General features: G+C 46.4%; 1 protein-coding gene and 1 long non-coding RNA gene across 3 annotated transcripts in view; one reads left to right on the top strand and one right to left on the bottom strand.

Annotated features, from left to right (window-relative positions):
- LOC309520720 overlaps window positions 1–17430 on the top strand; it is a 102436-nt gene that overhangs the window by 65575 nt on the left and 19431 nt on the right. The window lies entirely within an intron of this gene.
- BSCL2 (BSCL2 lipid droplet biogenesis associated, seipin) overlaps window positions 186–17430 on the bottom strand; it is a 28028-nt gene continuing 10783 nt past the window's right edge. For both annotated transcript variants that reach the window (XM_082202395.1, XM_082202394.1), the window contains 8 exons: window positions 15612–15755; window positions 11092–11226; window positions 10061–10158; window positions 9221–9362; window positions 8215–8290; window positions 6329–6409; window positions 2122–2205; window positions 186–559 (listed from right to left, as the gene is read on the bottom strand). In XM_082202395.1, coding sequence (XP_082058521.1) covers window positions 399–559; window positions 2122–2205; window positions 6329–6409; window positions 8215–8290; window positions 9221–9362; window positions 10061–10158; window positions 11092–11226; window positions 15612–15755 — 921 coding nt within the window. In that variant the 3' untranslated portion in view covers window positions 186–398. The remainder of the gene's footprint in view (window positions 560–2121; window positions 2206–6328; window positions 6410–8214; window positions 8291–9220; window positions 9363–10060; window positions 10159–11091; window positions 11227–15611; window positions 15756–17430) is intronic.

Raw genomic sequence — 17430 nt, 5'->3', positions numbered from 1 at the left:
CAAATCACAGACCTAGAAATCACACACAAACGGACGGGTGGAGAGGTCCTAAGACTCATCCTAGGCTTCTAATCTAGTCCAGGGTGTACATAGCTTAAAAAACCCCAAACCCACCTCCCAGTACACAAGAATTCCCGGCATGGCTTTTCTCCAGCACAGAGTTTTTGCAATACACTGGCAACTAATTCGTTAGCAGGTAAATCTTTATTTTAAGTTACAGTGTCTCCGGGTGAGGAGTAGGGGGTGGGGGAGAGAAAAAGGAGCTGGAATGTAAACACAAGCTGGGAGCAGAGGCTCCCTTTGAGAGCAAGGCCTGTGGTGGGTGCAAGCTATTGGGAGCAGTGCAAAAGGCTGAGGAGGGGCTCGTCCGGCCGCAAACAAACCCGCCTGCCCCCTTTTCAGGAACTGGAGCAAGTACTTCTCTGCCGGATCTCTGAGCCTGGCGTGAGGGTCCTGGCCCCCGGGGGCAGCAGGCTTGAGGGGTCCCCCTCCCGGGAAGGGGCTGGGAAGTTGGCCTCGGCAAGCAGCGTGGAATTGTCCACAGACTCAAATTCCGTCTCTGCGAATGAATAAGCAAACGGGAGATAAATCAGTATTCACATGTTGGAGAGAAGCCCCTGTTATCCAGGCATTTCAAACTCCTGGGAGGCATGCCTTTGGGGCTCACAGCTCAGTTTCCGCTATTGACTGTTAACTTAATCTAAATGTAACACCGCAGCATTAGTTTTTAATCTTATTGGTATTAATAACACTAATACTAGTAATAACAATATAATAATAATTTTAAAAGCAACATGATTAGAATGAAATCAATATCAACAGCATTTCTAGGACTCTCTTCCACCTTAGGACTGCTCTGCAAGACAATATAAAAGCACCACTGGCCCCGTGAAATTTTCCAGTTGTGACCTTAAACAGATGCTGCAGACTAGGGCTGGGTGACATATCGCTATACAAAACTGGTTTGAAAGTCCGTATCGTTATATTGGTTTCATAATTTTTGACCTGACAATATATCGTGAATTTGCTATGCAAAAATCACACTGTGTGAAAAACCGTGAACCCAGCCTATGTTAACTCTGCAGGCTCAGCTCTCTCCTGCAGGGGGCAGCAAATCAGAGGAGCAGGGACCGGCAAAAATCACAATGGAAGAAAAACTGTGAAGTTGCCAGTGCCCCCATGTAGCTCCATCCTTATTTCAGACATTGTGATGTATCAGTATATTGCGATGTTTAGCTGGTGATATACCACGATGTTGAAAACCATCTATCACCCAGCCCTACTGCAGACTCCGGCCCAATCGCCTTCTAAATCCAGCCTGTGGACGGTCCAGGAATCAGCGTGTTTTTACATGAGTAGAATGTGTCGTTTTATTTAAAATGCATCTCTGGGTTATTTGTGGGACATAGGAATTCGTTCATTCCCCCCCCAAAAAAAAAATAAATATGGTCCGGCCCCCCACAAGGTCTGAGGGACAGTGAACCGGCCCCCTGCTGAAAAAGTTTGCTGACCCCTGCCTTAAGCCATCCAACCTCTGCTTAAAAACCTCCAAGGAAGGAGAGTTATGCTATGCTTACCTTTGTATAGCAGGCTATATGCCACCTTAACAACAGTTAAGAGGTTTATTTACACACTTCCCCACCCAAGAAAGCATGCATAAGTAGATACAGTGGTGCCTTGCAAGACAAAAAGAATCCGTTCCGTGATTCTCTTCGTCTAGCGGTTTTTTCATCTTGCGAAGCAAGCCCATTGACGGATTAGAGGATTAGCGCTATTAGCGCTTTTAGCGGTTTATCAGCTTATCGGATCAGCTGATAAGCGGCTTAGCGGCTTAGAAAAAGGGGGGGGAAGGAAAAAAACCCCGCAGGAACTCGCAAGACATTTTCGTCTTGCGAAGCAAGCCCATAGGAGATTCGTTTTGCGAAGCACCTCCAAAACAGAAAACTCTTCCGTCTAGCGAGTTTTCCGTCTTGCGAGGCATTCGTCTTGCGGGGCACCACTGTATTTGTGTGTCCCTTTAGCTCTGCAGTCTCCTTGTTTATTGTTATATACTGCATGCAAAACATGGATCCAGGAGGGGGGTGGAGGAAACTCAGGTGAGGACCAGGACATGCCACCTACCTTCGCTCATCCCATTGTCCAGACTGGACCGTGTCCCAGAATCAGGTTTCTCCAGATTGCTCTTTTGGGCCTGCATCTCAGCAACTGTTGCAGAAGCAAGAGGAAGAAAATCAAGCCAGGCCTGTAGGCTGGAAATCGTGTGTTGAAAAGAGGGAGCATCTAAGATGGCAAGGAAATCATGGCAGAATACCCCGTTCGTGGAACACCCTCATAGAAAACCTGCCCAACACAGAGTTGGTCTACTGGTCCATCTTGCTCAGCACCGTCTACACTGACTGGCAGCAGCTCCCCAGGGCTGCTTTCAGAAAGGGAGTCGTTCCCAGCCTTGTCTGGAGATCACAGAATCAGAGTTGGAAGGGACCCTGAGAATCATCTAGTCCAACCCCCTGGAATGCAGGAATATGCAGCTGTCCCAGACGGGGATCAGACCCGCAACCCGTGTCTCCACCTCCATCGTTCTGCCTGGATGCTGAGGTCCTGCGCCAAGGGCCTTCTGGCGATTCCCTACGAGAAGCCAAGTTACAGGGAACCAGGCAGAGGGCCTTCTCAGTAGTGGCGCCCGCCCTGTGGAACGCCCTCCCAACAGATGTCAAAGAGAAAAATAACTACCAGACTTTTAGAAGACATCTGAAGGCAGCCCTGTTTAGGGAAGCTTGTAATGTTTAATAGGTTATTGCATTTTAGTGTTTTGTTGGAAGCCGCCCAGAGTGGCTGGGGAAACCCAGCCAGATGGGCGGGGTATAAATAATAAATTATATTAATTATTATTATTATTATTATTACTATTATTATTATTACTACCCCGGTGTCATCAGCACCATGCTGTAACCAGTTGAGCTATGGATAAGATGTCAGGGATTGGACCTGGGATCTTCTGCAAGCAGAACAAATGCTCTGGCCCTTCCCCAGAGACTTTTTTTGTCACCTCCTTTGTCATCTTTTTCAGCACCTTTAGATTTTTAAAATCATTATTTACAACCTGACCTGTACCATTTGACTCCAAGAACAGGGTGACACAATTCATTTAAAAGAGTAAGTTGTTTGCCTCATGCCTGGACATGAGAACCACCAACCCACAGGGAATTCTGTAGAGCGGAATATCAAATCTTGGCTTATTGGCCCTCATCCAACCCATTACAGTGGTACCTCAGGCTATATACGCTTCAGGTTACCTAAGCTTCAGGTTACAGACTCCACTAATCCAGAAATATTACCTCAGGTTAAGAAATTTGCTTCAGGAGGAGAACAGAAATTGTGCTACGGCGGCGAAGCAGCAGTGGGAGGCCCCATTAGCTAAAGTGGTGCTTCAGGTTAAGAACAGTTTCAGGTTAAGAATGGACCTCCCGAACGAATTGTCCTTAACCCAAGGTACCACTGTACAGAAGAGGTGGGGAGCCTCAGGCCACAATCCTTGCCTTGCCAGCCTCACTTCGCACCCTCCTTCACTATTTTCTGCCTATCTGGAACGGGTCCTTGAACTCCAGTAATGCCTCTTGCTTGTCTGGATGGAGATAGAAGGGGGTTGCATGAATGCATATAGAAACCAGCCCACCGCACAAAGGTGAACATTTAAATTTGCTGCCCCTCCCACCACTGCCATATGGCTCCCTGAAGGCAATGCGGCTCTGGGGACAAAAATGATTCCCTGTCCCTGCATTATAGCAAACAGACCGGAATTTAAAATTTAGTTCAGATTTGAAATTAGAAATTATTTAGAATAAATGAACAAACGTAAGCTATAATACAACAGAAAATAAATGGCAGTTATGGCAGCAGATAAAAGGAACGCAACAGGGACATTATGGATGTAAGGACAGGAAGTCCAAACGTAAGAAATTATTAAATTGACAGTGAAATGAACGATGTCAAATTTTGTGCAAAAAGCTAATAAAATTTTATTTTTAAAAAGGGTTTTAAGATTTGGCTCTGGATATCATAAAGCTGGAGAAGGTACAAAGAAAGACAACTCTCACTCTGCGTGTGTGTGTATGGACAGATCACACAACTGGGACCTTGCAACTTGCCAGCAGATGAAGGGGCACGTCCAAGGCTTTTAAAACCACGAACTTCGAACAGAGACCCAGGGATGGGCTGCAGGAGGAGGTTTCGCCCTTCACACACTACAATACAAGATTACCCAATTTATTTTCAGTGGGTTCAAGATAAAAAACCAAAGACAGGGCCATTTCATGTTGTGCATAATTACGAAATCTTAAGGCAGCTGGCGCAGTGCCTGTCCAGATGGAGTGAAATCAAGATCCAGATACAAGTTATGTTGAGAAATTGGTCCAGAGGTTAATTTCTGCAGAACGTTAACGTCATAATGACATACATCATGCATGGAAGGGAACAGAGAGTAGCCACATCTCGCCAACTCAGTGGGGTGGCTAGGGCTTGTCCCTTTAAAATATATTTTCAGATGAGTATCTTAAACAGTTTGCTGCTGTTTTTATCTGATTTTAATGTTATTTCATTGTGTGCGTGCAAATTGCTTTGAGGCACCTGAATACAAATAATGCCACTAATAAATATACTGAATTAATTACTAAGCGAGATTTCACCATGCATTGGGGGGGGGGGTGTATGTGAAACTACTGGGAAGAAAGTGTGGTTTAAGTAGATGTCAACTGTTGCGTTCACAATCCGTGAGAAAAAGTCTGATTGTTATAATTGATACTGGACGTGTAGTAACATGCACTTTTTAAAAATAATAATAATATGTTTTTAAAGAATAAATATCAAGATGTTGTCCTCAAGGTCTTATAATTCACACTTGAAACTGAAACGATTTCTGAGTAGTAGCATATTTTGCCAGAGGCATTTGAACACTGCTATCCTAACAAAATAATTAGTCATTATCTAGTTGAAAAGGAATTGTTTTGTTTGTCCTCTAGTATCCTTAATTGTTTATTGCTTTGTGTGTGTTTTAATTTCAAACAACCGCATTGTTTTATCTTTATTTGCTAATCAATTATATCTTTTTGATCAAACAAATATTTTCTTTCTTTCTTTCTTTCTTTCTTTCTTTCTTTCTTTCTTTAAAAAGGTCATTTTTATCTACCTTTAGACCACGTACAACATCATAGGCACACAGGTTTGAAAAGGAGAATTAGATGAGCTGAGCTGGAAACAAAATATTGCAATGTGGGCAATGTGCCCTGTTCAAGGATCCAGCTAGCCTCTTTCCCGATTACTCCATTCCATCCCATTAAATCACCAGCATTCCCTGCAGGCCTGTGCACAGCTTGTCTTAGGCCCGGGACGGGAGTCCCCAGTCTGCTGAGAGGCCCATGGCGTTCTTGGCAAGACAATGTAAAGTCAGGCAGGCCCTTAGAGGTCCCCCTGCCCAGCTTAGCCCTCCGAGGCCCGGAGCAAGTGTACCCAGATGCCCCTCTCTGCACAGGTCCGGTTCCCTGTACAGTCATACCTCAGCTCCCGAACACCTTGGGAGTCAAACGTTCTGGCTCCTGAACGATCGAAAACCGGAAGCGATTGCTCTGGTTTTCGAATGTTCTTTTGGAAGCCAAACATCCGACGGGGCTTCCAACTGGCTGCAGGAGCCGCGCTTTGGAAGTCAAACGTTTCGGAAGTCAAATGGATATACGACTGTACAGTGGTACCTCTGGATACGAATGGGATCCCGAAAGCGCTCAACCTGAAGCAACTTCAAGAAGAAGAAGAAGAGTTTGGATTTGATACCCCGCCTTATCACTACCCGAAGGAGTCTCAAAGCGGCTAGCATTCTCCTTTCCCTCCCTCCCCCACAACAAACACTCTGTGAGGTGAGTGGGGCTGAGAGACTTCAGAGAAGTGTGACTGGCCCAAGGTCACCCAGCAGCTGCATGTGGAGGAGCGGAGATGCGAACCCGGTTCCCCAGATTACAAATCTACCGCTCTTAACCACTACACCACACTGGCTCTCAAGGTATGACTGTATATCCTCCAACCAGGCAAGTGAGAGGCATCATTAGAGTTCAAAGACACATTCCAGCAGCCAGGCAAAACCATCTTGGAGTTTAAGGGCAGTCTGCATTAGAAGGGAAGTGGGGGAAAGCAGCAAGTTACCCCCTCCAAGACAGCTGGACAGCCACTGTGGGCAACAAACTCCTAATCCATCTAGCCCTTTGGTCTGATCCAGAAGAGCAATTGTATATATATTTAAAGCGATTCTCCGAAAGGCAAAAGAGCATCTAAAAAAAGTGCAGACCTGCTCTCGACAATTCGTCCTCCTCTTCATCAGCCCCCACATCCTCTGGTTGACGTGAAGCAGCCTCTATTTCCTCAGAGCCTGCAGAAGAAAGGAAACCAAAAAAAGAGTTCAAAATAATTTTATTTGTTGCATTGTTACCGCTGCTGTTGCTAAAACTTCTATCCTGCCCTTCCTCCCAAAGAGGAGCCCTGGTTAGCAAGCAAAGTAGTGAAACAATTAGAAATGAAATAAAAACACATTTAAAACATTTAAAAAGAGTACCTGTTTAGGGAAGTTTTTAATATTTAATGCTGTATTGTTTTTAACACTTGATTAGAAGCAGTCCAGAGTCGCTGGGGAAACTCAGCCAGATGGGTGGGGTATAAAACATAAATTATTATTATTATTATTATTATTATTATTATTATTATTATTACCACCTGAAAAACAGTCGCATAGCCTCACAGCTAATCATTTCAATCTTGCCTGGAATGGTGGGCCGTATCCAGTGTTAGTCCTGTTCCCAGCAGTACCAGTGAAATCAATGGACGTGGCCAACTTCGGGCCCATTCATTTCAGTGGGTCTACTTTTCAGTAGAACTTAAGCTGGATGCAACCCAATGCTTTGTCGAGCGCTACCCTGAAATCCCAGTGGCTGTTTTGACTTCTGTTTTGAAAAAAATGCTGCTAAACAAATTAATAATAAGGGGAGAGAATGGGTTTTCAACCATTACTAACCTGGGCCTTGCGGCCTTGCACCCTCAGGTAAAGCTCAGAACTTAGCCCCTTTTATTTATCGCTTTCCCTGCGGCCTGGGTCCTCTGGGCAGATGCCCACATAAGGAAGTCAAAACAATTTTGAAACAAAATCCACGCTATGCTAAAACAAAACAAAAACCCTCTCTAAAATCCAACAAAAGCACAAGGCGAGAACCAGAGCAGAGATGAAAACAAACAGCAGGCATGATTCCACAGCCCAACCCGATAATTTTTTTTAAAAAAACCAACTTTGTAAAGGGCAGACATATGCCAAATGCCATAAAAAAGAGCCTGAAATGTTGATATACAAGATGCTGAAGAGTTATTAAAATGGCACTAAAAAGAAGGGTGATTTTTAGAATGCCAGCATCCCAAAGTTCTTTTGAGAGAGAGGTGTCATTCTAATGAATAAACCAAATGTGAGGAATGCTGGACTCAGCTGCTACATATATATATTGTTGAAAGGAAACGAAGATTCGTTGTACTCTGAAATTTGCAATGCACTCGCTGAAGTTTGCTTTGTTCTGTTTAATGAAGTGTGAAAACAAAAATAAATTTCAGAGAGGGGAAAACAAAAAGTCTTCACCAGAAAACAGAAGAACGTGAAAACATCAGCAGCTGATGATTCTCATACGTTCAAAGCACTATGATATCACTTTAAACACTGGTGGGTGGCTTCCCCGAAATAATTCTGGGAACTGTAGTTTGTTAAAGGTGCTGAGAGTTGTTAGGTGACACCCATTCCCCTCACAGAGCTACAATTCCCAGAGTTCCCTGTGAAGAGGGGTTGACGGTTGAACCACTGGGGGAATAGTTGCTCTGTGGGGAAAACAAAACTCTCCTAACAACTCTCAGCACCCTTAAACAGCAGCTCCCCTAATTCTCTGGGGGAAGCCATGACTATTTAAAGTGATACCATAGCGCTTTAAATATATGGTGTGAATGTGGCCTAAGACAGGAGTAGCCGGTGCGGGGGCCTCTCGATGCTGCCGGACTACAACTCCTGTGATCTCTGACCATTAGGCCATTCTGCCTGGGGCTGATGGAGTTGGGAGTCCAGCAACAGCTGGAGAAGGGAAAGCCCCATGCCTGGGAAGGTGCCACCAAAACAGCCCTAAAAGAAATTGACTCCCAATTCCACGGTACCTTCTTTAGGGACCACAATCTGTCGGCGGACGTCTTCTGAATGTTGAAGCATTCCGGATCTTTCCCGGCCAGATAACTACCCGGGGATGGGGTGGGGAAGAGAGAAAAAAGACAGGGCGGAAATCAGAATTTTGTTGGTAAGTGAACACTCCCAAGATTTAGATTTCTTTTACTGAGACTCAGCTGAGGGGTGGAGGGAAGTGTATACTGTGCTGGTTATATTTGTACAGGTTGGTATATATATACTCCCATCATCCAGCCCGGACACTGAGGTCCGGCTCCGAGGGCCTTCTGGCAGTTCCCTCACTGCGAGAAGTGAGGTTACAGGGAAGCAGGCAGAGGGCCTTCTCGGTAGTGGCACCCGCCCTGTGGAACGCCCTCCCATCAGATGTCAAGGCAATAAACAACTACCTGACTTTTAGAAAACATCCGAAGGCAGCCCTGTTTAGGGAAGTTTCTAATGTTTGATGTTTTATCGTGTTTCTAATACAGTGATACCTCGGTTTAAGAGCAGCTCTGTTTACGAACGATTCGGTTAGCAAACTCTGCAAAACCGGAAATAAGTGTCCCGGTTTGCAAACTTTACCTCAGTCTAAGAACGGAATCCGAATGTTGGAAGGACACCGGCGGCAGGAGGCCTCATTAGGGAAAGCGCACCTCAGTTTAAGAACGGTTTCAGTTTAAGAACTGACTTCCAGAACGGATTAAGTTTGTAAACCGAGGTACCACTGTATTCTCTTGGGAGCTGCCCAGAGTAGCTGGGGAGGCCCGGCCAGATGGGCGGGGTATAGGTAATAAAGTAGTAGTAGTAGTAGTAGTAGTAGTAGTAGTAATAGTAGTACAGGTTGGTATATTAAGCAATATGTGGCAATAGTGGTTCATTTGTATGACTTAAGAAAAGGTGAGGTGGGCTTGCTCCAACCATGTCTCCTTTTGGGCCAAGCAACCAGGGCCGTGACATGTTACAAAACGCAGTTCACCCCCAATCCTTGGCACCGTCTCTCACCTGCATCGATAAGGACTCTCTGGGCCACACGGTGCCCCAGATCCACTGCAAGTAGCTGAAGAGGACGATGACGCTCAGGAAAGTGAAGTTGCTGGCCACACCCAAGATGGCGGACGTCACCGGGAAGTTGTAGAGCAGATATCTATGGGAGACAAGACCAGGAAGGAAGGGGAAGGTGTTAAGAGGTGCATTGTTCATATTGTGGAATTCCCCCCGCAAGAGAGGCTAGACTCGTTCCCTCTCTTTTATCCTTCCCGTTCAACGCAGGCCTTTGGAAACCAAGAAGCAGGTGTCAGTCACTGGGCTGTTGTCAGGGCAAACTGGGTTTCAATTGCTGGTTCCACCTGTGCTCTGATATATTTTGATTATCGTTTTTACCTAGTGTTATTTGTATTGCTTTGTATTTTATACGGTTGTTTTTAAATGCTGTAAATGGCCATGAATTCCAAGTAGGGAGAAAGCTGAGGTATAAATACATTAAAAAAATAATAGTTCTTCTGTGGTTTTTAAAAATTGATTTTGCAACTGTCCCTTCTGCAATTTGCTCCCAGGAGTGTGCTGTGGACAGAGGCCCAAACAAGCCTGTCCTTTTTTCTCCGTGCTTAGAATGAACTAGTTTGGCTTAACGAAGTTCACTGAATTAGTTCAAAACTTTCCATACTACTCAAGGAAGGAGTTACCACAATTGCCGAGTGAAATGAACTGTGAATCACCTTTGCCTTGCAGTAGAACTGTGAATGATTTCTACTTCAAGTCCATTGTATTTTTACACGTTGAAGAAATCTAAAAAACGCTAATAAATAGATAAATAAATAATAGATAATAAACAACAGTCCTCACCGCAGTCCAGTGAAATGGGCATGGATGCGCAACTGAGCACCATAAATCTGGATCTTTGTGGTCTGGATTTCAATCACGGCACCGACTGTTGGTGTGTACTACAAGCAGAAAGAGAAGCCAAGGTCACCGATTCATCTTTTGTGTGTCAGTGTAACAGCAAAGACCTGTGCCTACCCAAAATGCAAAGAGATCATCCCTCCCTCCCCAAGGAAGCTCTTGCATGCATTTAACTTGTGTGATTAACTTGTGGGGATGCACGAGCAAATTCTCACAGGAAGTCAGATTATCCCACAAGATCGTGTGAGATCTACCGTATTTTTCGCTCTATAGGACGCACCAGACCATAGGAGGGGGAGAACAGGGGAAAAAAAATTCTCCCCCTCTCTGCTCAGCGCCCCTTCAGCGAAGCGGCAGGAGAAACGGAGCCCCTTCCATTTCTCCTCCCGCTTCGCTGAAGGGGCGCTAAGCAGCTCTCCCTCTCTGCTGAAGCCGGGAGAGTCTTGCTCTCCCGGCTTCAGCGAAAGGAACCCGAAGCCTTTGGAGCGCAACGCGAGGTCCCGCTGCGCTCCAAAGGCTTCAGGTGGCTATCCCTGAAGCCTGGAGAGCGAGAGGGGTCGGTGCGCACTGACCCCTCTCGCTCTCCAGGCTTCAGCGAAAGCAACGCAAAGCCTCCGGAGCACGGGGGGAGCTCTCCCTCTGCGCTTCGGAGGCTTCACGTTGCTATTGCTGAAGCCAAGGAGCCTGCATTCGCTCCATAGGACGCACACACATTTCCCCTTAATTTTTGGAGGGGGAAAGTGCGTCCTATAAAGCGAAAAATACGGTAACAAACCCAGAGCAAGGCTGCCAGCTTGTAGGAGCCACAGTGTGAGAGCTGAGTGCAGGGTGGGGACCAAAGGTTGGCAAACTACCCCAGTAGGTGGTGGGAGAAAAATATTGCCAGGTATGAAGGACTGGCCAGGAGATAGGAAGTGACAGTCTTCCCTAGAGGAAGCAGGAAATCAAGGAGAAGAGCAATGCCATCCCCTCACCGAGTCCTCCTTGTAGTCTGAGTACAACTCGACGTCCAGCAACTGCTTCTGTTCTGTGAAGCCAGCCAAGAACAGGCTGGCAAAGGCGAAGGTGTCCAGCATTTGCAGCAGGCTTGAGCGGTAGTGTAGCATTGCCTAGTCAGGAGAGAGGGAGAGCGCAGACTCGGTCACTGGGTCACCGTTAAGGGAGTGCAAAGCATCTTTTAGGGAAAAGAAAAAATAGAGGGGACTGGAGAGAGTTCCCCCAAAACAGCCCAGTGAAGAGTGAGAATGGCCACAGATTGCTGACCGGCTGTTGGGAGAGGAATGGAATGGAGTATCCCACAAGAGGGCAACATTTAAGAGGGTGGCGCTGTGGTCTAAACCACAAGGCCTAGGGCTTGCTGATCAGAAGGTCAGCGGTTCAAATCCCCACGACGGGGTGAGCTCCCGTTGCTCGGTCCCTGCTCCTGCCAACCTAGCAGTTCGAAAGCATGTCAAAGTGCAAGTAGATAAATAGGTACCACTCCAGCGGGAAGGTAAACGGCGTTTCTGTGCGCTGCTCTGGTTCACCAGAAGCAGCTTAGTCATGCTGGCCACATGACCCGGAAGCTGTACACCGACTCCCTTGGCCAGTAAAGCGAGATGAGCGCCGCAACCCCAGAGTCGGCCCTGACTGGACCTAATGGTCAGGGGTCCCTTTACCTTTACCTTAAACACCCCTGAGGTTGCCAACTATCTTTTTCTTATTTTAAAAAAGCCAATGCGCTGGAGGCGCACCATGATGGGTGCAGGGTGGATTTTTATAAAGATTTTGTATCCCACCTGGTATGGCAGCTTCTTCCAAGCCTAGGGATAGTTCAATGGTAAAATTAAAATTAAAAAATGACTGCATGGACACCTGCCCACACTACGGAACGCTCATTTCCAGTTCCCAAAATGTAAGTCAAGCAACCTTCTTTTATTTAGTACAGAAGTGGGGACTTTGTGCCCCACCAGATACTGGATTCCAGCTCCCATCAGGGATGGTGGGAGTTGTAGTTCAATAGTACTGCAGGACTTCAGTTCCCATCAGCCCCAGCCAGCATGACCGCTGGACAGAGATGATGGGAGATGGAGTCCAACAACATCTGCAGGGCCACAGAGTCCCCAACTCTCATCTAGCCAATGATATTTATAGGTTCCTCTGCATCACAGTCTATTTCACACTCCAAGACTTAAGTGGTGGTGGTGGGGGAGTTGTTGAGCATGGCTGCTTGTAACGTGGCACAATATTTAAACAACAACAACAACAACAATTTATTATTTATACTCCTCCCATCTGGCTGAGCCCCCCCAGCCAGCCTCCAATCAAGTGTTAAAAACAATACAGCATTAAATATTAAAAACTTCCCTAAACAGGGCTGCCTTCAGATGTCTTTTAAAAAGAAGATAGCTGCTTATTTCTTTCACATCTGAAGGGTGGGTGCCACCACCAAGAAGGCCCTCTGTCTGGTTCCCTGTAACCTTACTTCTCGCAATGAGGGAACCACCAGAAGGCCCTCGGTGCTGGATCTCAGTGTCTGGGCTGAACGATGGGGGTGGAGACGCTCCTTCAGGCATACAGGACCGAGGCCGTTTAGGGCTTTAAACACCCCTGAGGTTGCCAATCTAATCTAGCCTTAGCTGTTGCCCCTCATAAAATCTACCCATCTTGCCTTAAAAGCTGTAGATAGTGTGTTCCAAAAGTTAAAAGAAAGCTTTTTGGATGATAGCCAACCAAACAGTGTAAGCTCTGCACTTGGGACTACAGACCCAAGCGATTGGGAAGCCTCTTTGGAGAAAACAGGCAGACAGAGAACGAATCAATAAGCTTTCCTTTCACTTTGGCTATTGACCATGTGCTGTGCAATCAGCTGTTGTTTTCTATAAAGATTACAGACCCCCCTGCCCCGCCCGAAGATCTTACATTTGGAGAGGTTCGCATGTGAGAAGGTGGCCTGGATCCATCACCAATACAACGGAAATGTGCTTTGAATTGTGCTATTCCCTCCTCTTCAGAAGCCCTTCTCCAGCTGCCCCAGCAAACCAGGTTCACTGGACGGCTTTTCAAGGATGGCACTTTGTTTCCATTACTTAATATAATTTTAACATAGAAATGGAATAATTGAATTGCTGACATTATTAAGGATCAAGCGTAAGAAAGAGGCAGAATTGGCTCCACTCTCATTGGTTTGAGGAGCCAATATAATATTTAAACCACTGACCCTTCATCTTTTGGCGGTTGATGGAATGGAAACTGTACACTTGTGGTAAAGTGGCTGTCAATTAAAATATGCAGCGTCGGTGTGATAAAGTGTGGAAAGTTAAGGAAACACTGAAGTAACAAGGGGTGAGTTTAACAAAGATAAATTCTATGATGACTGCCTGCCTTTTATTCCCTTTAGTAATTCTTGCCCAAGAGCGGTTCAACAACCTACTATCCAGTTTTTCTTTCTGGAGGGCTGGTTGTACGGTCTTTAACATGCTTTTGTCAATTGACTTGATCCTTGATTGTTGGTACACACACAGCTTGCAGGCTTTTGTTTTGTTGCTGTAGTCAAATTTATATTGTCCGTGGCTCGTCCCTGTTGGTTTGCTTGAATATTCTCTTTGTGTTATTATAAATTTTGAATTTTATATATATATATATTTAAAACGAATCATGCAGTGAGGGGTCAGACTGCCAGGTGTAGCATTTTGCTCCCAACAAATAAAACCTGGTGCCTTCCAGATGTTTTGAACTACAACTCCCATCAGCATGGGGAAGGGGAGAGAAGCTAAGGCCGAATGTACACAGCAGTCCAAGCTCTTTGCATACATAGCTAGAAGCAGGTATGTTTGTTCCTAAAATAAAAGCAAAAATGCAGCGCTGGTTGTCTCATGTTTAGGGCTATTAAAGTTGAACATTGCTTTGCACCAAAAAAGGCACAAATCAATTTACAACAAACTGTAAAATGACCGCATGGACACCTGGTATGCCCCACGGAGAGCCTCAAGGTCCATAAATAGCAACACCCTAGTGGTCCCGGGCCTAAGGAGGTTAGATTAGCCTCAACCAGAGCCAGGGCCTTTTCAGCACTGGCTCCGGCCTGGGGGAACGCTCTGCCTCATGAGACCAGGGCCCTGCAGGATCTGATTTCTTTCCACAGGGCCTGTAAGACAGAGTTGTTCCACCTGGCCTTTGGCTTGGAGCCAATTTGATTCCCTCCCTCTCTTTCTTTTTTCTTTTCCTTTCTCCTCCTGCGATGAGGCTACATTTTAATATTTTAATGTTTCAGTATTTTAATGTTGTATTTTAATTTTGTTTTTAAGTTGTAATCATTCAACTTGTTTTTATTATTGCTTGTTAGCCGCCCTGAGCCCCGCCTTGGCTGGGGAGGGCGGGGTATAAATAAGAATTATTATTATTATTATTAATAACAGACTAAAAAATACCATAAAATCTGTACATAAACAGTAAAAACAAATGCAATGCTTTAAATTTATAATAATAATAATAATAATAATTTTATACTGCCCTATACCCTCAAGGGATGCGGGTGGCGCTGTGGGTAAAACCTCAGCGCCTAGGACTTGCCGATCGCATGGTCGGCGGTTCAAATCTCCGCAGCGGGGTGAGCTCCCGTCGTTCGGTCCCAGCTCCTGCCCACCTAGCAGTTTGAAAGCACCCTTAAGTGCAAGTAGATAAATAGGTACCGCTTTCTAGCGGGAAGGTAAACAGCGTTTCCGTGTGCTGCTCTGGTGCCAGTTCACCGGAGCAGCTTTGTCACGCTGGCCACGTGACCCGGAAGTGTCTGCGGACAGCGCTGGCGCCCAGCCTCCTAAGTGAGATGGGCGCACAACCCTAGAGTCTGTCAAGACTGGCCCGTACGGGCAGGGGTACCTTTACCTTTACCTATACCCTCAAGTATGTATCACCGGTGCTGCCCAAAGCCTGGGAAAACAAAAACACACCTGCCCATTGCTGAAATTATGGCAAGGCTGGCTCCAGGCAGGCTTCCTGGAAGGGGGGATCAATTAACGGGGAGGGGGAATACTGGAGAAAAGGCCAGTTCCCTTTTGTCATCACTTCAGCCAAAGGTCACTGGGGAGAAACTGTGGAGTTTAAAACTGACAGGGTTAAAACTCCGTGGTGTCCTGTATCTGGGAGGAGCTTGTCGCAGAGAAGTGCGTCAGAGTCTGTGTCGCTGTTCAGACTTGCTTCTGCCTAAGACGCAGCTCAGCTCAGAGGCTGCGTGTGTGGTTTTGGAGCGCCGAGAATGTCGGAGGTTTCTGATGGATTTACTGCTTTGTAAATAAACGCTTCTAGAGATAAGAACCCAACTGTCTCCTGACGTGATTTATCCCTCATCTCACACGGACGCAGGACCGCTGCTACTCTGCTCTTCCTGCCAGGTCAGCTCCCGAACAGAGTTGCGCAGGGGAAGCCTGACTGGACGCAGGATTAATTTTCCCAAATAAACCACCACTCAGCCGCTCCCCCTCCACCCACGCAGTTCCCCCGCAAACCCTGGACATACCGATCTGGCCGAAGAGGAGATGATACGGCCACCTTTGGTGTAACACGAAATGACCACCATGAACATCCCCAGGTTCTGGTTGACCGGCGACTCGGGCAGCTCCAATTCCAGCGAGATGCGGTACGGTTGGCCGTACATGAGGACCTGAAGGCAGAGAAGGCGATAGAGAAACACCAACACACACAGACACACCCACACACCCTCACATTTAATCAGTGGAATTCTAGGGTCCTTCATTAAATAACATCTTAAGGCTGGCTTTGCACTCAACTTAAGGGCAGCAGCAGCAGCAGCAGCAGCAGCAGCAGCAGCAGCAGCAGCAGCAGCCTTCTTTTCCCTTCGAAAGGAATACAGACATAGAAAGCTGCCTTAGACCAAGTCAGACCATTGGTCCATCTAGCACAGTGTTGTCTACACTGACTGGCAGCAGTTCTGCAGGGTTTTGAGCAGGAAGCCCCCATCTCAGCCCTGCCAGGAGATGCCAGGGATTGAACGGGGGACCTTTTGCATGCAAAGCAGATTGTCTGCCACTGAGCTATGGGGCTTCTCTGCTTCCTTGTGATGACTAGGCAGGATAGCCTTGGAGAAATTTTCAATCCGCTCCTCTCTTTTTTAGGCTAGGCACCCGTGGGCTGGTATAATCTTATTTTTATGGGGCGCTAATTCTTTATAGATTTAATTGCGAGGCCGCAGATAATGAGTGTAGCATCGCAGCCAAGAGCACAAGTCTCTGGCCCAGGCCCAGATCTCATCTCTGGCTTCTGGCTAGGTGCTGTTCTCTCAGTCTTATCTGTAAAATGGGAACAATAAGAGTGTCCTAACTTGTCAGGAACATGGACCATGGACCCGGATTTATATCCTTTTGCGTTATATCCACAATCCATTTTACAGTGGTGCCTCGCAAGACGAAATTAATTCGTTCCGCAAGTTTTTTCTTCTTGCGAGTTTTTCGTCTTGTGAAGCATGGTTTCCCATAGGAATGCATTGAAAATCAATCAATGCGTTCCTATGGAGACCGTCCGGGGACAGAGGGGAAGCGCCGCGCGCCTTCCCCTCTGTCCCCGGACCTGTTTTAAAGCAAGGGAAGGGGCAGCGGGGAGAATCGCTTCTCCCCGTTGCCGCCCCTTGGTTCAAAAGGGGTCCGGGGAGAGAGCGTCTTCCCTTCTGTCCCCGGAGATTGCGGGGCTGGCAACGGGGAGAAGCGATCTTCTCCCCGCCGCCCCTTGCTTCAAAAGAGGTCCGGGGACAGCAGGGAAGACGCGCTGCGCTTCCCCACTATCCCCGGAGCTTGCGGGGCAAGCTTCGTTTTGCGAAGCAAGCCCATAGGGAAATGCGTCTTGCGAAGCAGCTAAGAAAACGAAAAACTCCTTCGTCTAGCAAGTTTTTCGTCTTCCGAGGCGTTCGTTTTGCGGGGTACCACTGTATTTACTTATTAAGTTTATATATTCTGCCTTCCTCCCAGAAGAGCCCACGATGGCAAACTCTTCTGTAATAATAATAATAAATATACAGTTCATAATAAAGACATGTTTAAGACATTTAAATGTCTGGATAGGCCTACTGAAACAGAAGGAAGTTTTCAGCCGGCATCTAAAAAGAGGACAGTGATTTCCCCCCGTTTTGTTTTCCACATGGGTACTGTTCCTTGTTTCTTCTTCTTTTGCATCCACTCGGTGCACTTGTAATTTTGAACTTTTCATTTTTCAACAAAAATTATAAAATAAAATATAAATAAACAAAAAGAGGACAGTGACGGCATTTGCCTAATGTCAATAGGCAGGGACTTGAACCTGGCACGTTTTGAGAGCTAAGTGTGTGC

Source organism: Podarcis vaucheri (assembly GCF_965113315.1).
Source record: "Podarcis vaucheri genome assembly, chromosome: 16".
In the NCBI taxonomy this organism is placed as follows: Eukaryota; Metazoa; Chordata; class Lepidosauria; order Squamata; family Lacertidae; genus Podarcis; species Podarcis vaucheri.
Note: the sequence above shows the minus strand (reverse complement) of the source record. Positions and strands in the feature narration are given on the sequence as shown.